At 35.2% G+C, this 19,168-nt stretch overlaps 1 protein-coding gene across 8 annotated transcripts in view; it reads right to left on the reverse strand.

Annotated features, from left to right (window-relative positions):
- The window catches only part of SDG25 (SET domain protein 25), an 81,808-nt gene that overhangs the window by 24,542 nt on the left and 38,098 nt on the right, over positions 1-19,168 (reverse strand). For 7 of the 8 annotated variants that reach the window (XM_090019834.1, XM_090019833.1, XM_090019832.1 and 4 more), the window contains exons 13-16: positions 14,112-14,228; positions 13,042-13,193; positions 2,950-2,990; positions 2,807-2,864 (exon numbers count right to left, since the gene is read on the reverse strand). In XM_090019834.1, coding sequence (XP_089875960.1) covers positions 2,969-2,990; positions 13,042-13,193; positions 14,112-14,228 — 291 coding nt within the window. In that variant the 3' untranslated portion in view covers positions 2,807-2,864; positions 2,950-2,968. The remainder of the gene's footprint in view (positions 1-2,806; positions 2,865-2,949; positions 2,991-13,041; positions 13,194-14,111; positions 14,229-19,168) is intronic. The other variant, XM_090019838.1, reaches the window with a different exon arrangement.

The following is a 19,168-nucleotide window of genomic DNA, read 5'->3' on the forward strand; positions in this document are numbered from 1 at the left end:
CACAGCCCTGAAAAAAAAAGTCACAGTACATTGGTCGGAACTGACAGAAGGCTAGAAGCACAAAAACAGCCTGAGTAGGGTGGAAGCAAAACCTGGCAGATCTGCAGGAGGTTAATAGACATTAGCAGGTTTACAGAACATCAAGAATTCTGAATTTCACTATCCCTGGCACAAAAAGGCCACTAGCTTCCAAGTATCCCAATTGATGATACTGCTCAGTTTCTACTGATATGCTTAACAAAAACATCCATATGATTTTCGTCAGCTGGAATTCTTTCTTGCAGAGACAGCATGATAACATTCCATCAAAGGATAGCGGATAAACATTGTCATTGATACATATGCAATATCTAGAAGCCCACCTTTTCTGCATGAGTTTAGGAATTGATCTTGGGAAAGTTCCCTGTTAAGCCTTTGGAAAGGGTAGCCTTCAAAGGATTTCTTCAAGTCCGTCCTTTCTAATTCATAGATTGACAGAGATGAAGGCAGGACAGATGCCTTCCAATACCAACAATTGCATGGGATAGCAAAATGGGTAGTTAAACTCGCACTTTTTTTCTAAGGCAACTCATGGATAATAGGTAAATTTTCAAAATCTTAATGCTGCTAAAGTGTCATACATGAACTAGATTACTAAGGCTAGTAGTAAAATAGGCCCCAATCTTAAACTCCAAACCTTGAAAATATAACGCATGTATCACTCAGAACCAGCATGCAGTTGAAATGTAGGAAGGAAAAACTAGGATAGTCTCCAATTCTTGAATTCCAAAACTTTCAAACATAAAAGTGTGCAGGTATGATTCAGCATAAAAATGCAGCTGGGACATAGGCAGAAGGACAAGCCCATCCATGTATCCAAGGATAAGAGACATGATATAGATTTGCAGTCAACATCTGTACATCAATGACCTGAATAATATGCCCACCGAATTTATATCTCCAGTAGATCAACTTAGCCAAAAAGGCTGTGCTTCATGATTCCATGATAAAAAAAAATTGGAACATAAACTTTTCTACCCATTAAAAAATTTATAATAAGGAAATTAATTTACTTAAGTATAATAAATTTTCCAATATTCCATGTTACTGCAACATTTTTTATCATTGAATATAGGGTTGTTATCATATATTGATCAATGTGTTTTACATCTATGCCCTCAGCAATAGATATTCATAATATTGATTGCCAGATATTGAAGCTCTGATCATCTCAACAAAAGCATTTATCTTGGTCAAGGGATATCCACTAAAGGACACCAACAAACAAGCAGGTGAAGCTACAGTAGATAGCTTCTTGGAATGTCAATAGACTGGGAAGAATAGCACTCAATACAGATGGATTTGATCTTGTGATTTTCCATACTGGCTTCTTTAGCTTCTCTTAGAAGTCTTTGTTGTATAAATAAGCATTTCCTTGGTCAAGGACTTGATTTTCAATGGCAAAGACCATTCTCTATAAGCTCCAAGAGCAAGGCTAGAATGCTAGACTATTGACGTTTTAGTTTCACATATTAGAATTAAATTCTAGAGATCACAAAGTTTGTGATCAATAAAGGCTATGCTTTTCTCATGTCAGAATCTTATAAAAGGCCGCTGATTCCAAAATCTCTACTTAAAAAGCACAGGTAAGCTATCCTTCCAATATTTCTCTCCACACGTTCAAGTCTCCATCTCCATGAATAGTCAAAGCCACCATATTTTGTGAAAATAAAATGTTTTATGGACGTGTACACAAGGAGGCCAATCAAATCTACAAGTATAGGCGCCATATGCTAAAATAAGTGGATGTTTTACATGAGTTATGACTTGAATAAATTTGCAGCATTTAAACTAGAAACATTCCCATTACTTGCCAAGTAAACACATGGCTAAGCATATGCATAGCATGCATGATACATGTACACAAATCAATGATAATTGTGAAGTGCAGAAAACGTCTCAAGCAAACTTCATAAATCAGCATGACTGATACAAGCACGCTGTGCATGTACGGTTGTCAGCATGTGTCTGTGTGTGTGTGTGACTATGAACACAAGAACACACACATGCATATGAGAGAGAGAGAGAGATCCCATGCACTGCACAATAGAATGCAGCACACTCCATTCATGCACCTAAGCAGGTTGACAACATCAGTAACGAACAGGACAGATCCAGATGGTTCCTGATTCTTCTAGAACCAGAAGTACCACCAGGGACCAAACCACAACCTAAAACCCTACTCCCTCTTCGCTGTTACAGGTTTCTGACCAGGGTGATGGACCGTGCAAAGTTCTTAACATCTAATTGTAAAAACATTATTTGAGGTATTGCATGCTTAAAAATCAGTAGAACAAACATGATTTAGTAGATTAAGACCATGTAAATTATATATAAGAAGGTTCACGTGTACAGATTCTCCAGATTATATAACACATGAACATATTTAAATTTGACTAAGTAATATTTAATAACATAGAAAAGTGAAAAAGAACCCATCCCTTAAATATTATGTAAGAGAAACATGATCAGGATTTGTAAACGACTAGCATCATGGCTGTTTCAACATCAGACAAGCATATCGAAAACAAACCCAGAATATAAGGCTGCAGTTATTATGAACTGGATTATGAAGCTAAAGACCAAGTCTGACCACAACAGAAGGCGAAGAAAAGGTAAACCAAGATTCACATACTCCATTGCAATTAACAACTATAATTGCTACGTCAAGTATTTGCAGCAAATAGTCAGATGAGCTGTATACAATTGAGATTTACATGAATTCAACTGAAAGAATAGAAAAAAGCACTTATCATTAAGCACATACCACTGCAGTCAACAATTTGGCATGATAGTAGCCATGGGCAAGCATTGTCCTGGGACATCTGATAACAGTATGAGAGAACAAAATAAATGACTGATCCAAAGCAGTGAGAAACTATACCAGACATGAAAATACATGATTCATACCACATGATTTATTTGCATGTTAATTCAATGATCTGCGACACCTGTACCAAATGAACAATTAGAAAACAGATAAAAGTCACAGTGGAAAAGAAAAGGCAAAATATCATCAATACAATGTCTTAACAGAAAAACTACAAAGGGAAAACTTCATTACATAGCTTCAGCAGATAAGATGGGTATTGCAGTAATTTCAATCAAGAAGTTGACTGTGCCAATTAAAGCAAAGAAAATTACTGAAAACATGCTTCACAATCTAAAGTGAACATAAAACTGTGCCAAAGCTGTTAAAGTTAGGAACATACAAAGCTTAATACACGGTTGTACTAGTTGATTACTACCACATACTTGGTACTGTAATTGACAAGTATTTCCTATTCAACAGGTAAGCACAGTCACCAGTACTGTTCTTGGCAAATTTTCACTGAGGGTTTTCCCAGAGTTCTTTTTTTTTCAAGTGATTGTTCTAAAAAAAATCATGGGAAAAATCTAAAGATTCTAAAATTTAAAATATAAAGAATAATAAAAAAGAACAATTTACAAAAACACACCTATCTTTTCATTTATACATGCCTAACTTTTGTGAGATTATATTTAACCGACTAAGTTAAGAAAGTTCACTTCAAATTACTGCTTGGCTAAAATCAAGCAATGGAAAGCGGCTTACATTATGTAAAATTACATTTATAGCCTTCCATGACAAAAATGTCCAATGTTCCTTTTGTTTTGTGTTTTACTGAAACAAGAATTTCTTCTCCCTCAGTTTGTTATCATCGTTTTTGTTGCCATTCTCATTGTTCTTCAATTTGTTGTTTCATTGATGCTACGATTTGGGTTTTCTCTTTAAAGTCTAAATTTGATTTGTGGGCATCTTTTACTGGTGATATATAAATTATATTTTCTTTTCTTTGTGGGATTTTGTTTATTTTGGCATTGGGGTTAGGCAGACACCCACCAGTTATTATTCAATGTACCACTGGGGTTTGAACCTGCAACGTCCCACCACAAGAAGACATGCATTGACAGCTCCTACCAACCCGGCGGAGCCCCCATTGGTAAAAGATGAAGAACTTTGAGGGAATGATAAATGAGATGTTCAGCACCTTGTGCCCTTGTCATATGACCAAAATTTCTGCTGGAGAGACAAGAATAAGTTGTTTGGCACCATAGCCCATTCAATTGATTGTCAGATTCTTTCTTCTCAATGGCATATAATCAGCAAATGGGTTACCAGGAAGTTTGGTTTTTCCTACTGTGTAGTTTAACTCATCTGTATTTGTTGAGTCAGTCATCAGATTCTTCCTTTCCCCAGCAGTTGAAGAGGAGAGAGAGGGTCAAAGGAATAAGTTGGTTGAGAAGGGTAAAACTATGTTCTGATACAGTTAACTTTCATTTAACTACGGTTAAGTTGATGGAGTTGGTCTGACGGTTGAATGTAATTTAGCAAAGCTTAGGCATGTTTTTGGAAATTATTCTAAAAAAAATAAAAATAAAGATTTTGTATTAATTTTTCTTGTTAAAATATAAAGAAACAAATAGAAAAGTTCTTAAAATACAAAAGAAAGAAAAAAGAATATAAAATAAGAAAAATTTAAAAAATCTCATGAAAAAATTGCAATATATATTTTTGGGTGATATTTTAAAATTATCATAATATTTTACTGATATTATAGGCATACATAGAAAAACTGATAGTATTACTATGTTGTCAATATATCATAGATACCGGTCATTATGGTTGATAGCTATGGACTCCTGTTTGTCTTTGCTTTACAGTTGATAACTTACTGCTGATACTATTGAGTTTTTTTTTCCCGAATAGACCATTGATAAAAGGATACTCTATAAATGGTTGATGATGTTGATGGTTTGTGTGATTAAGACTTTTTATCTAATTTAATTTTCTTATTATCCTTTTCAAAAAATCCTAATACATGTTCTTACCATCTTAGTTACTGATAAAAAATGGAAAATTAGATAAATTAAAAATCCATAATCATTATTTTTCTCTGATAGTTGAAAAGAGAGAAACCTTATTAATGCAAAAAGGCGAGGGTGACAAGCTAAGCAACAGGGACACGGCTAACCACCACACGTACCCATGTCAGCACGCCTGGGTACGGGTACCAGACGTGGCATGGGTACGGGTGGGTCGAGTCTGAACTAACACAGACCCGATATATATATATATATATATATATATATATATATATGTGTGTGTGTGTGTGTGTGTGTGCGTGTGTGTGTGTGTGCTTATTTGACTTGGGTCAAAGGGCCTTGAACCGATAAACCCACTTGAGCCCTCCCTTGGAGAGAGAGAGAGAGAGAGAGAGGCCCAAAGAGAAAGAAAGAAAGAGAGAGACAGAGAGAGGTACCTCTTCTATATTCTCCTCAATTTCTCCTTCTTTGGTTTCAGACTTCTCTCTTTCTCCGTCTTCTTCAGTTTCAAACCCAGAGAGAGAGAGAGAGAGAGAGGTGGTGGGGCAAATGGTTTTGACCCCCGCCTCTCCCTCTTCCTTTTTTTCTACCCACCTTTTTTACCCCTTCTTTTATCAAAAATATCAGCTTACCGCTCACATTTATTAAAAACATCAATAAAATCAACTTTTTATATTTACAAACATGGATTTTGGACTGAAACCCATAAAACCATCTCTCTCTCTCTCTCTCTCTCTCTCTCTCTCTCTCTCACACACACACACACACACACACATATATATATATATATATATACACATCCCCGTACCCACATTTTTTTAAAGTGCCGCGTCGTATCCTTCATACCCATACCCATGTGACAAGGTGTTTGTTCATACAAGCAAAATAGCATAAAGAAATTAGGCGAGTTGATTAATGGGGGAAAACCATTCCCACATGGTAAGTTCCAAACCAAGAATAATACACTCCTAGTTATCGAATGCTGGTCCAAGCATGCTTCTAGTGTTGTGAAAAGTGTTGAGGCGTAGCGAGGCACTCCACCAAAATCTGAGGCGAGGCGTAAGCCTCAAAAAAAAATTTTAACTTAAAAAAACTATAAAAATTATTTAAAATTATAAATAAATAAGAAATGCTTTATTGATGAAGCAACAACCAACACGAAATAAAAAATCTCAAATAAATACGGAAAAAATATGAGATTAACATGTAAAAGTAACATTAATGCAACAACTTGATCTATGTAAGTATCTAAGAAATAAAATATGAACATTCATTCAATAAAAAACTAACATTAACAACAAAATGCATATTAGCACTAACAACATTACGTTGTTATCAAGCATCTTTTTTTATTTTTGTTTTTATTTTTTTATACGAAAACATGGTCCAGATTGATCATGGATTCACTTCCACCTGAATCAAACTCCAAAACCTCCATTTCATAAAAAAGGTTAGGCACAATTGAAAGAGGTTGGAAACAATCTTTATCGGACGCATGTATGGCTGCAGTGCACTTTCTTAAAGAGTAACTCAATAGTTTCTTTTTCTGTTTAATGGCCTACAACACCGTGCTACTGCTCGTAGCAAAACCTCAATATCTGGAATTTGGCTTGGCAGCTAAATCACTGAAACAGTAAGCCAACCGAAAAAATCTACACGTGAATGGCAATTGGACATAACAATTTTTGGGTTGAAAAACCATCCGCGCAGCTGGCTCAAATACTCACTGTCTATCCATGCACGTGAATCGCTTGGTCCATACATAGTTGCAAGCATCAAGAGGACCAAATCAGTGTTTTTGCATCAGTAATCATTCACACTACATTTCCAACTTTTAAACATTTAAGCTTGTTCTTTTTTTGTCTATGCTGTTGATCAGCACTATCCAAAAGAAAGGTCGTAGTAACAGCCAAGGATGAATGAAGGGGGTCAGGGTTACCTGGTGTCTGGCAAGGGTTGCCGGCATCACAGCTACTTCCGGTGAGAAGGAGAAGGCGGGGAAGCGAGAAAGTGTGAGAGACGAGAGAGAGAGAGAGAGAGAGAGAGAGAGAGAGACGATAGGGAGAGAGGGGCTGCGAGAGGGAGACAGGGGCTACGAGAGACGAGAGGGAGAGAGGGGTTGCGAGAGAGGAGATTAGGGAAATTAGGGCTCCCGACCCTTATTAGGGTCGGGGGTGAGATGTTATTGTTGGTCAAATGAAAGATTTGACCCTCATTTGACCAACAAAATAAGGTGTGTGCGCCTCACGCTGAGGCGCGCCTCGCCTCAAGGTGTACACCTCAAGGCGTACGCCTCAAGGTACAAGAGGTGTACGCCTACATGGGTTTACGCTTTTTAACTGCACCTCAAGGCACAAAGGTCCTCGTCTTGAGGTGAGGCACGCTTTTTGCGCCTTGAGGCGCGTTTTTAACAACACTGCATGCTTCTCTCACTAGATGTCTGTGTGAATAGAAATGCTGCCTTTAAATTATGCTCTACTTGTTCACCAAAATCTATCCTTACTCAAGCTTCTATTCGATATATTTTATTTTCAACAAGCAACAGAGTGGACTCCAATAAAACTTTGCTTAATTCATATCTCAAAGTTACTCTAATTTTCCAAGCTGGACTTGGACCTGGACAATATATATATATATATAGAGAGAGAGAGAGAGAGAGAGAAAGAGAGAGAGAATGAGAGAAATGGGTAGGTGCTAAATGATAATGCTAAATGGGTTTTTCTACTCTTCTGGTGTTTTTTTCGCAATTCTGACCCCATAAATGTGTTGGGCATGGTCGATTTACGAGGAATCCACACCTGGATCATGTGTTTTCAATAAAAAAATTATATTTGGAGCCTCGAAATTTTACAAAGATTTTAGCCCGTTGATTTTTCAAACCTTATAAAAACTCACCCATGTGTCAGAATCGAACAATTCAAGAGTTGATCCCTAAACAATCAAGTACATAGATCACATCCGTACGGTCAGAATTTAGAAATAAAATGAAAAAACCCTAAAAAACTCATTTATCACGTATCATTTAGCACCTACCCATTACTCTCTCTCTCTCTCTCTCTCTCTCTCTCTCTATATATATATATATATATATATATATATATATATATATGAAACATACAAATGTGAAGACAATGTTTTTGCTTAATTTGTCTAAAAAAGAGCAATTTACATGCGATAAGAAGCAAAGGACTAGAGTAAGCTAAACCAAAAATTCAAATATGAAATTTCTTGGAGAAAGAACAGAGCTCAGATATCCCAAAACACTTGAATCAAATAAATGAAAACATAAAGGTGTAACGACCCCAACCGACCCTCGAAAATAGTAGATTTTTTTTAAAGCATTTGCGAAAAACCTCCTAAGGACCCGGGGTACATCAAAGATTTAATATAACCAAACCACAAACCATTCCATGCATTGAATCAACTTTAAGTAATAAATGAACTTTATTAATTAAATAAAAAAGTTGAAAAGTCTAAGAATATCAAAATCGACTATATGAAAATCACGTCATTTGGTCATAACCCAAACACCATCACAAATCTCGTATTCTCCAACTAGTCAGTCCAAGACATCACCGAGCATCTGAGCATGTAAAACAATTTTAAGAAAACAAGTAAAAACCGAAGTCCTCGTACGAATTCTTTTAAAAATCCAAACAGTAAAAAAATAGCATAATTCAACTCAAGCATAAATTTTAGAGGAAATCACAAGCAATAACTCACCACAATCATCTTACCATTTAAACATTCAACCAAATATCATGTTGAATAAAATATGCAAAAATGTATGAACTAATGCTAAACAGTAAAATATGCATGATTCAATGTACATGCATGAACATCTTATTAAGTTATTTATCATAATTGCTTTTGCAAGAATGTCCCTATTAAATACACATAAATTTAATTTCCACGTTTTCTTGAACCCTCAGATAATCAAAACGGACACAATTTCTGAATTTCAAGTTAGCTTTTCATTCATAGCTTAACACACAATTTGTATTTTATTTACTGGGTTCCGCACTTGTTCTTCGACCGATATCAGGAATCATCACCTTTCATCGAAATATTAAGAATCCTCACCTAATGTCGGGACATCAAAGAAAATCATCAACCATTGATGCCACTTTCTTGGTATACCAATAACTACAGTTGAGTCAACACCGCCACCCTCAAGCAAAGTGGTTGAAAGCTTCCTAAAACCGTGGCCGGAAAGTGAACCACACATCGAGTTCAGAAAACACAATTTCACACGGAGTTTTAGTATCCTCATGGTCCTCCATAACCACCATCCAAGATTCTCACACTGTAGAAGGGACATCAAGGAAGAGATTAATTACATTGTTTGGTCTCTTTTACCATTTCAAATCAAATTTCAGGTTCTTTATGCAAGAACCGTTTTGCAAATCCACATGCAAAAAATAATTTCTGGCCTTGACACTCACAATTTAACAGTGTAATTAAATTTTGAAAATCAATAATTTTTCAGAAATTATTTTGCAATGCATAAACAATCAAATAACATTGGAGCAACACATACTCCTGGCCTATATAGACCCGTAGTGGTTCACGAATAACCACTAACATATCTCAAATGTGATTTATACCAATTGCAAAATTTTAATGAACATGAAACACACACATAGTTTCCAAACATGTTCCCATTGCATATTTAAAACACAAAAAGAATGCACATTTAGCCAAGCACATACACCATCATTCATGATTAATTTCATGCATATAATCAACCAAACATGCATATAATCACATTAATGCAAACATCTAATTACTTTTAGATTCATGCATATGATAAGCACAATTGCAAACTGATTGGTCTAGGATCATATTTATGTAACAAACCGAAAAATACAATTTCCGATCAGATTTATGTACATGACCATCTTCATGTACGAAAATCGGCTATGTAAAAAATTTTCAAGAGCCGATCAGATTTATGTACATGCTCAATTCATGTGCACAAATCGACAAAACAGAAAATATCAATATGTTGTGGTCAGGTTCATGATGAGATTCGTGTACATGTATCGACCATCAAAAAACCAGTCACAGATGATCTGATTCATGTACATGATCAGACTGGTCCTAAATATCATCACCTGGGCCGATTTCTATACATGAACAAGTCCATGTACATGGATCGGCCAGACATGAATATCACCATATCAGCTGGTCTGATTCATGTACATGGACGGATTCATGCACATGAATCGGCCAACAATAAATTGCATTAAGCTGAACAGAAAAAAATAAAATCTATAAACAGTTGGTCTGATCCATGTGCATGATCAGATTCATGTACATGGATCGTCCTGTCATACGTTAACCCATTCACGGCATGTACATGGGTCGGCCAGTCAAAAAAATAATCATATTAATCGCTGGCTGATCCATGTACCTTATCAGAATCATGCACATGGGTTGGCCAGTCTTATATAATTAACCCCTCGGATGGTCTGATGTGTATAGGTCGGCCAAACCTGATTAAACCTGTTAACAGCTGGAAAAAAAAAAACATATACATAACAGAAAATATCGGCAGGACTGAAATGCACATGCATATTTCATAAACAATAAAACTCAACAAATCAGAAATGCGTGTATATGCATGAGTATAAAATCAGCAAATCAGAAATACATGTATATTTATTTCAATTGCATGATCATATCATCAACAAAACTGAAAATATATATATATATATATATTTAGTATGCATGAACAAGAAAAATCGACCAAACAGAAATGCCTATCTAATTTCAAATGCATGCTTAACGAAATCAAGAGAACTGAACCACATATCTACTTTCAGATGCATGCTTTATAAATTCAACATGCATATTTTCAAATGCATAAGCATGAAAAATCAATAAATCTAAAACATATATATATATATATATATTCAGATGCATGAACAAGGAAAATCGACAAATCTGAAATATATTTACATATATATATTCAGATTGCATGAACAAAAAAAATCGACAATCATGAATAAATCTATATATATTTGAAATCAGATTTTCCTTCTTCTCCTCTAAACTCATGCTTAAATTGATTTATGTGATTCCCTTTCCCGAGCGAATTAAGAGAGAAACTCGTACCTTGATTTGAAGTATGAAAAACTAGAGGAAAATTTGGTAGATGCTATATTTTTTTTCTTCTTCTTCTCTTTTTCCTTTTCCTTCTTTTTTTCTTGCTCTCAAATGATTTTCCATTTTCTCAACTCTCTCTCTCTATCTATATCTCTCTCAATCTCTCCCTCTCTCTCTAGAACACGAGTTCTAGAGAGGGAGAGGCTCTAGGCCCCCTTTTTTATATTTTCTGAATTAGTCTAGAAAGGGGGTGACGTCCCCTCTAGATCTCTCCTATATGGGTAGAGTTCTACTAAGTGTAGAACTCTACTCCCTAACCTCCTTATCTTCTAGATTTTTATTAAATTTTATTTTTATTTTAATTAATATTCCAGGGGGGGACGTCCCCTTCTGGAAGGACCTCATGGGGTAGAGTTCTATCCCAGGTAGAACCCTACTTCATCATTAGTCTATTTTAAAACAACAACAACAACAACAACAACAACAACAACAACAACTACAACTATGCCTTCATCCCAAAAGAATTGGGGTCGGCGATCTTAGTCTATTTTAAAGTTGTTTTTAAAACTTTAAATTCATTCCAGTTTTAAAATTGACATGGATGGATCATGAATCAAAATTGGATCCAAGATCCAAATCCAATTGGAACCCAACCTGGACCAAGTCTTAGTCAATATGGATCTTGGACTGGGTCTAGATCCATATTGACTTTAATCAAATGAAGCGGATCTAGTCCGATCCAACCCAGAAAAGTTCAAAAATAGAGGTCGGTCATTTTTTAAAAATGCATTTTTCGGGCCAACCGTAATCCGATTTCGAAAAAACAGATCTCTTACGAGATCTACGTTTTGAGGTGGATCTAACGGTGGTTATACCTCAATTTTGCCTGAATTTAACCTGAATTTCACTTGAAATTCGCTCAAATTTAAAGGTTAAAAACTAAAAATTTCTCAAATTTTACTTATTTTCATTAGAGCTTGTCAGTGGGCTTTGGGCCACACCCAGACCTATCTGACGTCACCTCTATTTAATTATATTTTCCATGATTTTATCAATTAAATAAAAATATATAATTTAAATTATATATTTTTCAACTTTAAAAATCATTGAAAAATTCTGAGATATTACAAAAGGGCTGGCGGAACAACAGATACAAGTGATAATGGACTCATGAAACAGGGGAACAAGGATCCTATTATTTTTATTCCTTAAAAGCCAAAACGGGATATTCTTAGTGAAATATCAAATAAAGAGTGACGTGATGTACTCACAAACGCAAAGAAGTGCAATTGAAGGTTAAGAAAGCAATCAAGGCAGGCTATAAAACTAGGAATATGGGAAGAAGTCTTTCATCAACTGGCAAGAACATAGCCCCAGCCACATATTAAACCATGTACTGTTTCTGCATTGGATTAAGGCCAAAAATTGAGCTATAGGTGCATGAAAGAGACTTCAAAATATTTTCTTTTAAGCCCATAAATGTACAAAACAAATTAAAACCTAGAAATACTAAAAATACTCCACATAATATGTTCACAAAAAATACACAAGAAAAGGAAAAATAGCAAAAGAGAGCTGAAGAAGCAGAACATTAATAAATAACCGACTCTACAACGTTTTCCTGGAAAAAAAACAGACTCCTAGAGAAAATGAACTAAATGATCCACTGTTATGTTGAGAAGCATAAGACCAAAGTTTCATTTAGAACATGGCAGAATTTTCTCATAACTGAAAAAAGTTTATTATCCTGAATCTGTGGGAAATCACAGAAACTTCCGAAAAAAGGATAATGTGGAAAAAATACTTAATAAATGAAAAAAAAAGGTAACCTATTAACAAATATCAACAATATTTTATGACAAATTTCATAAAATAATACTTTATGAGATTTTAAAGATATGTTAACACGAAAATGATGAAAATTGTTTCATGCAATTAGAAAGTATAAACAAGCACAGGCAGTTGCATGGCTTTAAAATTCAACTAGATCTACACCTCATAAACACCAAAAGGGACTGTAAACTTCTAAAAGCTGTGATTGCCTACCTCCTAGAGCCACAATTGCAGGGAATCTTTTTCTCTTCAAGGGGGAATTTGTAATTATAGGTGATCTCCTCGCCAGCAGATATTAGCCTCTTTGCATAAATAAATATCTTCTTTTGTCCTTCCACAGTTATAACTTTTGTATAGCAGTTAGGCTGACAAACAAAAAGAAAAATTAGAAAAGAAAACATTGAAAAGATCTCGGTCACAAGTTAATATATCGGCAACTTATCATTTGCCACCCATATCGCATATCGGTTAGATATAGCCTATATATCGTTAATTTATTGAGAACTTATTTACTATTAAAAATACACGAAAATCTGTAAATTTGAGGTACTAAATTAATTCCATTAGTTGCAACCATCAGTTAATCTTAAGAAAAAAAATGTAAACAAAGAATGTTTATATACAAAACCCACATGAACTTAGATGAAGACAAAAAAACTGCAAAACATGCTTTTAGAAGGCAATTTTCACTGCAGCAAATGTTTAAGAAAATTACAAATGAAAAATGAAAAGTACCAAAATATTGGAACACAAACAAAACATAGATTATATCATGAATTAAAAGGAATTGGGCTTAAATAGAAAGGAATGTCATGAAAAAAAGGTGAATAGAGTGCAACATGCAAAGATTTGCACAGAATTAAGAAGACTAGACCTCCAACCACGACAAACCCACAAAGTGAAAGGAAAAATAAAGAACAAAAAAAAGAAAGATATTATAAGAAAAATAAAATATAATTACATTATATAAAAGTAGGTGATAAAATATCAATAAATTGTGTAATTATGAACTCTCCCAAATGATATCTTAAAAATTGATTTCTTCCTAATCCAACTTCATTTTGGAAGACAAAATCTGGAAAGAAAAACAAAAAGGAAAATCTGGTGGTTTTTATTCAAAACTTATCATGAAAAATCATGGTACCTATTTTTTGGCTGTTTTTTGGAAAACTTATAGGTTCTAAAGCAAATTGAGATATATCGCTATATATAGCCTATATTGTCACCATGAAAAAGATAGCATTGATGAAACAAAAAGCTAAAGTTGTCAATTGTATAATCACCTCACACGAGTGGTTTATGAACCTAGCTATTCCACCACACTTGGTAGCATCCACCTGAATGAGAAAGCAGTTGCATGAGAATGCCAAGAATAAATCATGAACACACCAACATATGGACTGCAAAACAGAAATTAGCCTAGGGATCAAACCGGTCCTTTGCAATACTCTGGATAAAATGCATTACATGTCAAAGTTAACAGAAGAATGTTCACATCCAAGAAATTTTGAGAATTCAAGATTATGTTCCACGATTTTTTATGCTAAAACGTATAAGGATGGAATGCACAATAACATCAAGCACATTAAGAACTTTTTTTTGGATAGGCAAGCTGGGGTTAGGCAAACCCCCACCAGTTATACAATCATACCATTGGGATTTGAACTTGCAACACCCCAACGCAAGGTGGCGTTCATGTTAAGAACTTGCCACAACAAAAAAACATCACACATTATGAAAGCAAGTTTGAACCTAAGCATAGACGATCCAAATGACAATACAGGATGCATGATAATTGAAACCACAAACAGAAGAAAAATAAAAAACTAGCGGTTCCGATATAATATGAAAGAAGAAGCTTAAGAAGCGAGAATGATTCCAAACACTTCAAAATGAGGTCAGGTTATATATAACATTATCAACTAAAACCACTTGATGACATATTCTTGATGCTAACAGCATCTGATCAGATTGTCGATGTGTTGCAAGGAGACTGCCTTACTTTGTTGTGCAATCTGATCAGATTGTCGATGCATGTGAGCATGAGCAATCTGATCTTATCAGCACTATGGGTGTAGGTGCAGATTAGACTGGCCCACATGTCGTGTTAGTGTAGGCTGATCAGACCTGTTGCAGGTGATTTTGTTATGTTGTTTAAGACCTGCACATATGGGTTGTTTTTATGACTGTCATCAGATTTGAATGTGTCACTTGATGACTAATATCGAATCTAATTATGGGTCATATCGACCACTGTCATCAGATTCGACTGTGTATTTTTCTGATGGCTGTTATCGAATCTAATTTTTTTTGTTATGCTATATTGTTGCATGTTATTAGATTTCAATAATATGTTGTATTTGATGACTATTAACAGACTTATATATGATAATTTGTGGACTGTTATCAAACCTGATTTTGGTTTATTATGTTGGCTGTTATCATATTTGATTTCATGTTATCAAATGTGATTCTATGTCGGTTGTCATCAGATTTAACTACAGGCTGATTTGATGACTATTATCAAATTTGATTATTTATTGTATTTGATAAATGTCATCAACCATATGGTGTTATGATGACTGCTATCAAATTTGATTACTTGTAATTAATAATTGTCATCAGATTTAACAATGAATATTTTTGATGACTGTCATCAAATCTGAGTTTATGCTATTATTTTGACTGTTACCAAGTTTTTTATATGTTAATTGAATTATTGTTATTAGATTTAACTGTATGTTATGCTGGTTGACTGTTATCAAACTCGACAACATGCTAATTTGATGCCTGGACCAGACTTGCATATATGTAGTATTGATGTTGTCCAGACATGTAGATACATGTGATGTTTGGTGGTGTTATTAAGCTTGCCGATTTAATAGCGTGTTAACTTATTGACTGCTATCAATCTTGAGTACATGTTATTCTTTGATGACAGTTATTTGAAGTTTCAGCATGATAGTTTCGAGGCCGTGATCAGATCGATCACTGCAAGTGTGTGCAGGGGCAATCTGTTCAGCTTTGCACCAGGTTGCTTGTGTGCAATTTGATTAAATCTGCCACCATGATATGTGTGTGCAAACTGATCAGATTTGCCACTCTTTGCTCATGTGCAATCTGATCAGCTTTGTCACTGTTTTTGCATGTGAAATTTGATCAGATTGGTCACGGTTTGAGCATGTACAATCTGATCAGACTGCCGATGGACTGAACATGTACAATCTGATCAGACAAACGATTATGTTGGATGTTTGCAATCTGATCAGATTGGCAGTGTGTTGGATTGATTCGGAATAGTGTTGTCATGCTCAGACTCGTATTCATGTGGATTGCAGTGTGATACATCTGATGTGATTTGATTGAGCATGCTTATGCATTCAAATCTATGTCACACGGACTCGGCTAGGGAGGTGCCGCACCCGAGTCGACACGCCCCGACACGGGTGCGGACACGGGTGCGGCTTCGGACTCGGCCTGGACTCGGTCAACGCCGAGTCGAGGCCGAGTCCGTCCACATTTTGGACTCGGTCAACTTTGACCGAGTCCAAAAATGTCTATTGAAAAAACTAAAAAAACGATTTTTTTATATAAGAAGAGACGGTGCACAGTGCACAGTGATGTGCACAGTGCTGTGCCTGTGCACAGTGCACAGTGTTGTGACTGTGCACTTTTTAAATAAAATAAAATAAAATAATATCTTTTAAAAAAAATAAAATAAAATAATATATATATATAGCCGAGTCCCCGTGTCCAAAAATTTTAAAATTGCGCCGCACCTGTGTCGCACCCGCACCCGCACCTGCACCTGCACCCGCACCCGCACCCGCACCCATGTGACATAGATTCAAATACTATGTTGCAAATGTGCATAACTTACACATGAATTTGAAGTTTATTTTAATATTTGCATAAATATGACATGATATGTGTGTTGCAAGCATCTCTTCGCATGTGTATGCAATTAGCTTTATGTGCATTCATGTTGTATGTTTGAATGTGCATTATCGACATGTTTTGAAACAAGATTTGTCTTGCATGTTCACTAAAATTTTGCAAAAAATGCATAAATCACTTTGAGATACTTTTGTGGTCAGATGTGGTCCACGAGCATGTGTTGCTCAAATGTTGTTGATTTTAGTTTATGCATTGCAAACTTTATTTCTGAAAATTATTGATTTTCCTAAATTAATTACACTATTAAGTTATGCGGGCTAGGGCCTGAAATTGGTTTTGCATATCGATTTGCAAAACAGTTCTTATTTAAAGAACCTGAATTTGTTTAAAAAGGTAAAAGAGACCAAACAATGTAATTAATTTCTTCCTTAATGTTTCTTCCACTGTTGAAATCTTGGACGGCGGTTTTGGAAAACCTGTGAGGATACTAAAACTCCTTGTGTGATTGTCTCCCTGAATCCGATATGGTTGTTCACCTTTCAGCCACAGTTTTAAGAAAATTCAGCCACTTTGCATGGAGGTAGTGATGTGACTCAACTGTAGTTATTGGTATGCCAATAAAGTCGCGTCAGTCGATGTTGATTTTCTTGATGTCTCGGCATTAGATGATGATTTCTAACGTTCCGTTGGATGGTGTTGATTCCTGATATCGATCGAGAAACAAGTGTGGAACCCAGTAATAAAATACAAATTGTGTGTTAAGCTACAACTGAGAACCTAACTTGGACTTCAAAAAATTGCACTCGTTTTGAGTATCTGTGTGTGATTGTGCCCCTGAACCTGATATGGTTGTTCACCTTTCAGCCACGGTTTTAGGGAGATTCAGACACTTTGCCTGGGGATGGTGTTGTGACTCAGCTGTAGTTATTGGTATACCAATAAAGTGGCATCAGGCGATGTTGTTTTCCCTGATGTCTCGGCATTAGGTGTTGATTCTTGATATCGATCGAGGAACAAGTGTGAAACCCAATAATAAAATACAAATTATGTGTTAAGCTACAACTGAGAACCTAACTTGGACTTCAAAAAATTGCACTCGCTTTGAGTATCTGCAGGTTTAAGAAGTGAAAACTAAATTTGTGCGTATTTAATAGGGATATGCATGCAAAAACAGCTCTAATAAATAACTTAATAAGTTATTCATGCATGTGCATTGAATATCTTTACTGTTTTGCATTAGTTTATGCATTCATGTTTATTTTGTTTCTTATGATATTTGTTATTGCATGATATTTTTTAAATACTTGAATGATAAGTTGATTATGGAAATTGTTATTGTGATATTTCTCTGAAATTTATGCATAAATTTGGTTTATGTTATTTTCTTACTGTTTGAATTTTTAAAGGAATTCGTATAAAGAACTTTGGTTCTTACCCGTTTTAGAAAAAAAAATTGGTTTACAGGTCCGGGTGCTTAGTGATGGATTGACTTGCTAATCGGAGACTGTGAGCCTTGTGTGACTAGTTTTGGGTTCCCTGACAGAGTGGCTCATTATGTCATAGACAATTTTACTGTTTCAGCTTATTTGATATTTATTTATTGATTAATAAAGTTTGATATATTCTTCGTTGATTCAATGCAGTCTTTTTGTGGTTTGGTATATTAAATTTGTGAGACCCTAGATCCTTGGGTTTGTTTTCGCAATTGTTGTAAAAAAAAATCCACTATTTTTACGAGGATTAGTTGAGGTCGTTACAATATAAATAAATCATGGTTAATAAGCACCTAAGAAAATTATCCGCAAAATTGATTTTAAATTCAATAAACTGTCGTAAATAAACCAAAAGTTGATTGCAGTTGATTTTTTTTCAGAAGGGTCGTTATGAACTGATGTTGATTTGGTCTGTATAGAGTACCAACTATGTTGAATGGAACCAAATAGCTAACCTCTGGTGGATATTGGTCTTTACTCTTTACTATTAAGTCATCAGGGTAGGTACTATCTTGCATCTGGTCCAACTCAACCAAACTAGAGAATCAAAATGAGTATTGTGCCTCCTAGGTTGCAAATGGATCACATCAGGGTCAGATATAGGTAAATCAGGGACTGCATTGGAATTAAACACATCTATACTAGAGTTGGATTCCCACTGACTGGGTTTGACATTCAAAGCTCATATCCGAACCATGTTGCTGACATGCAAAACTGAATCTGGTTCACATCAAAATGCACATTACAAAACCATATCCAACTTAATAAGGTCTGAAACCATTCCGACCTCAGCAAGAACTGATTGGGCAAGATATGGGTCAGGTCGGATCCGGATCAGATCTGAGTTAAGAAAGTGCTATTGACTTAATACTTGGCCTTTATTTATTTACTTTTTTTTCAATAAGCAGTGATAGAGACACTTAATGGGTCTAACAAATTGAAACTAACTA

Source organism: Nuphar pumila, chromosome 10 (genome assembly GCF_984573655.1).
Source record: "Nuphar pumila chromosome 10, dmNupPumi1.hap1.1, whole genome shotgun sequence".
Taxonomy (NCBI): domain Eukaryota; kingdom Viridiplantae; phylum Streptophyta; class Magnoliopsida; order Nymphaeales; family Nymphaeaceae; genus Nuphar; species Nuphar pumila.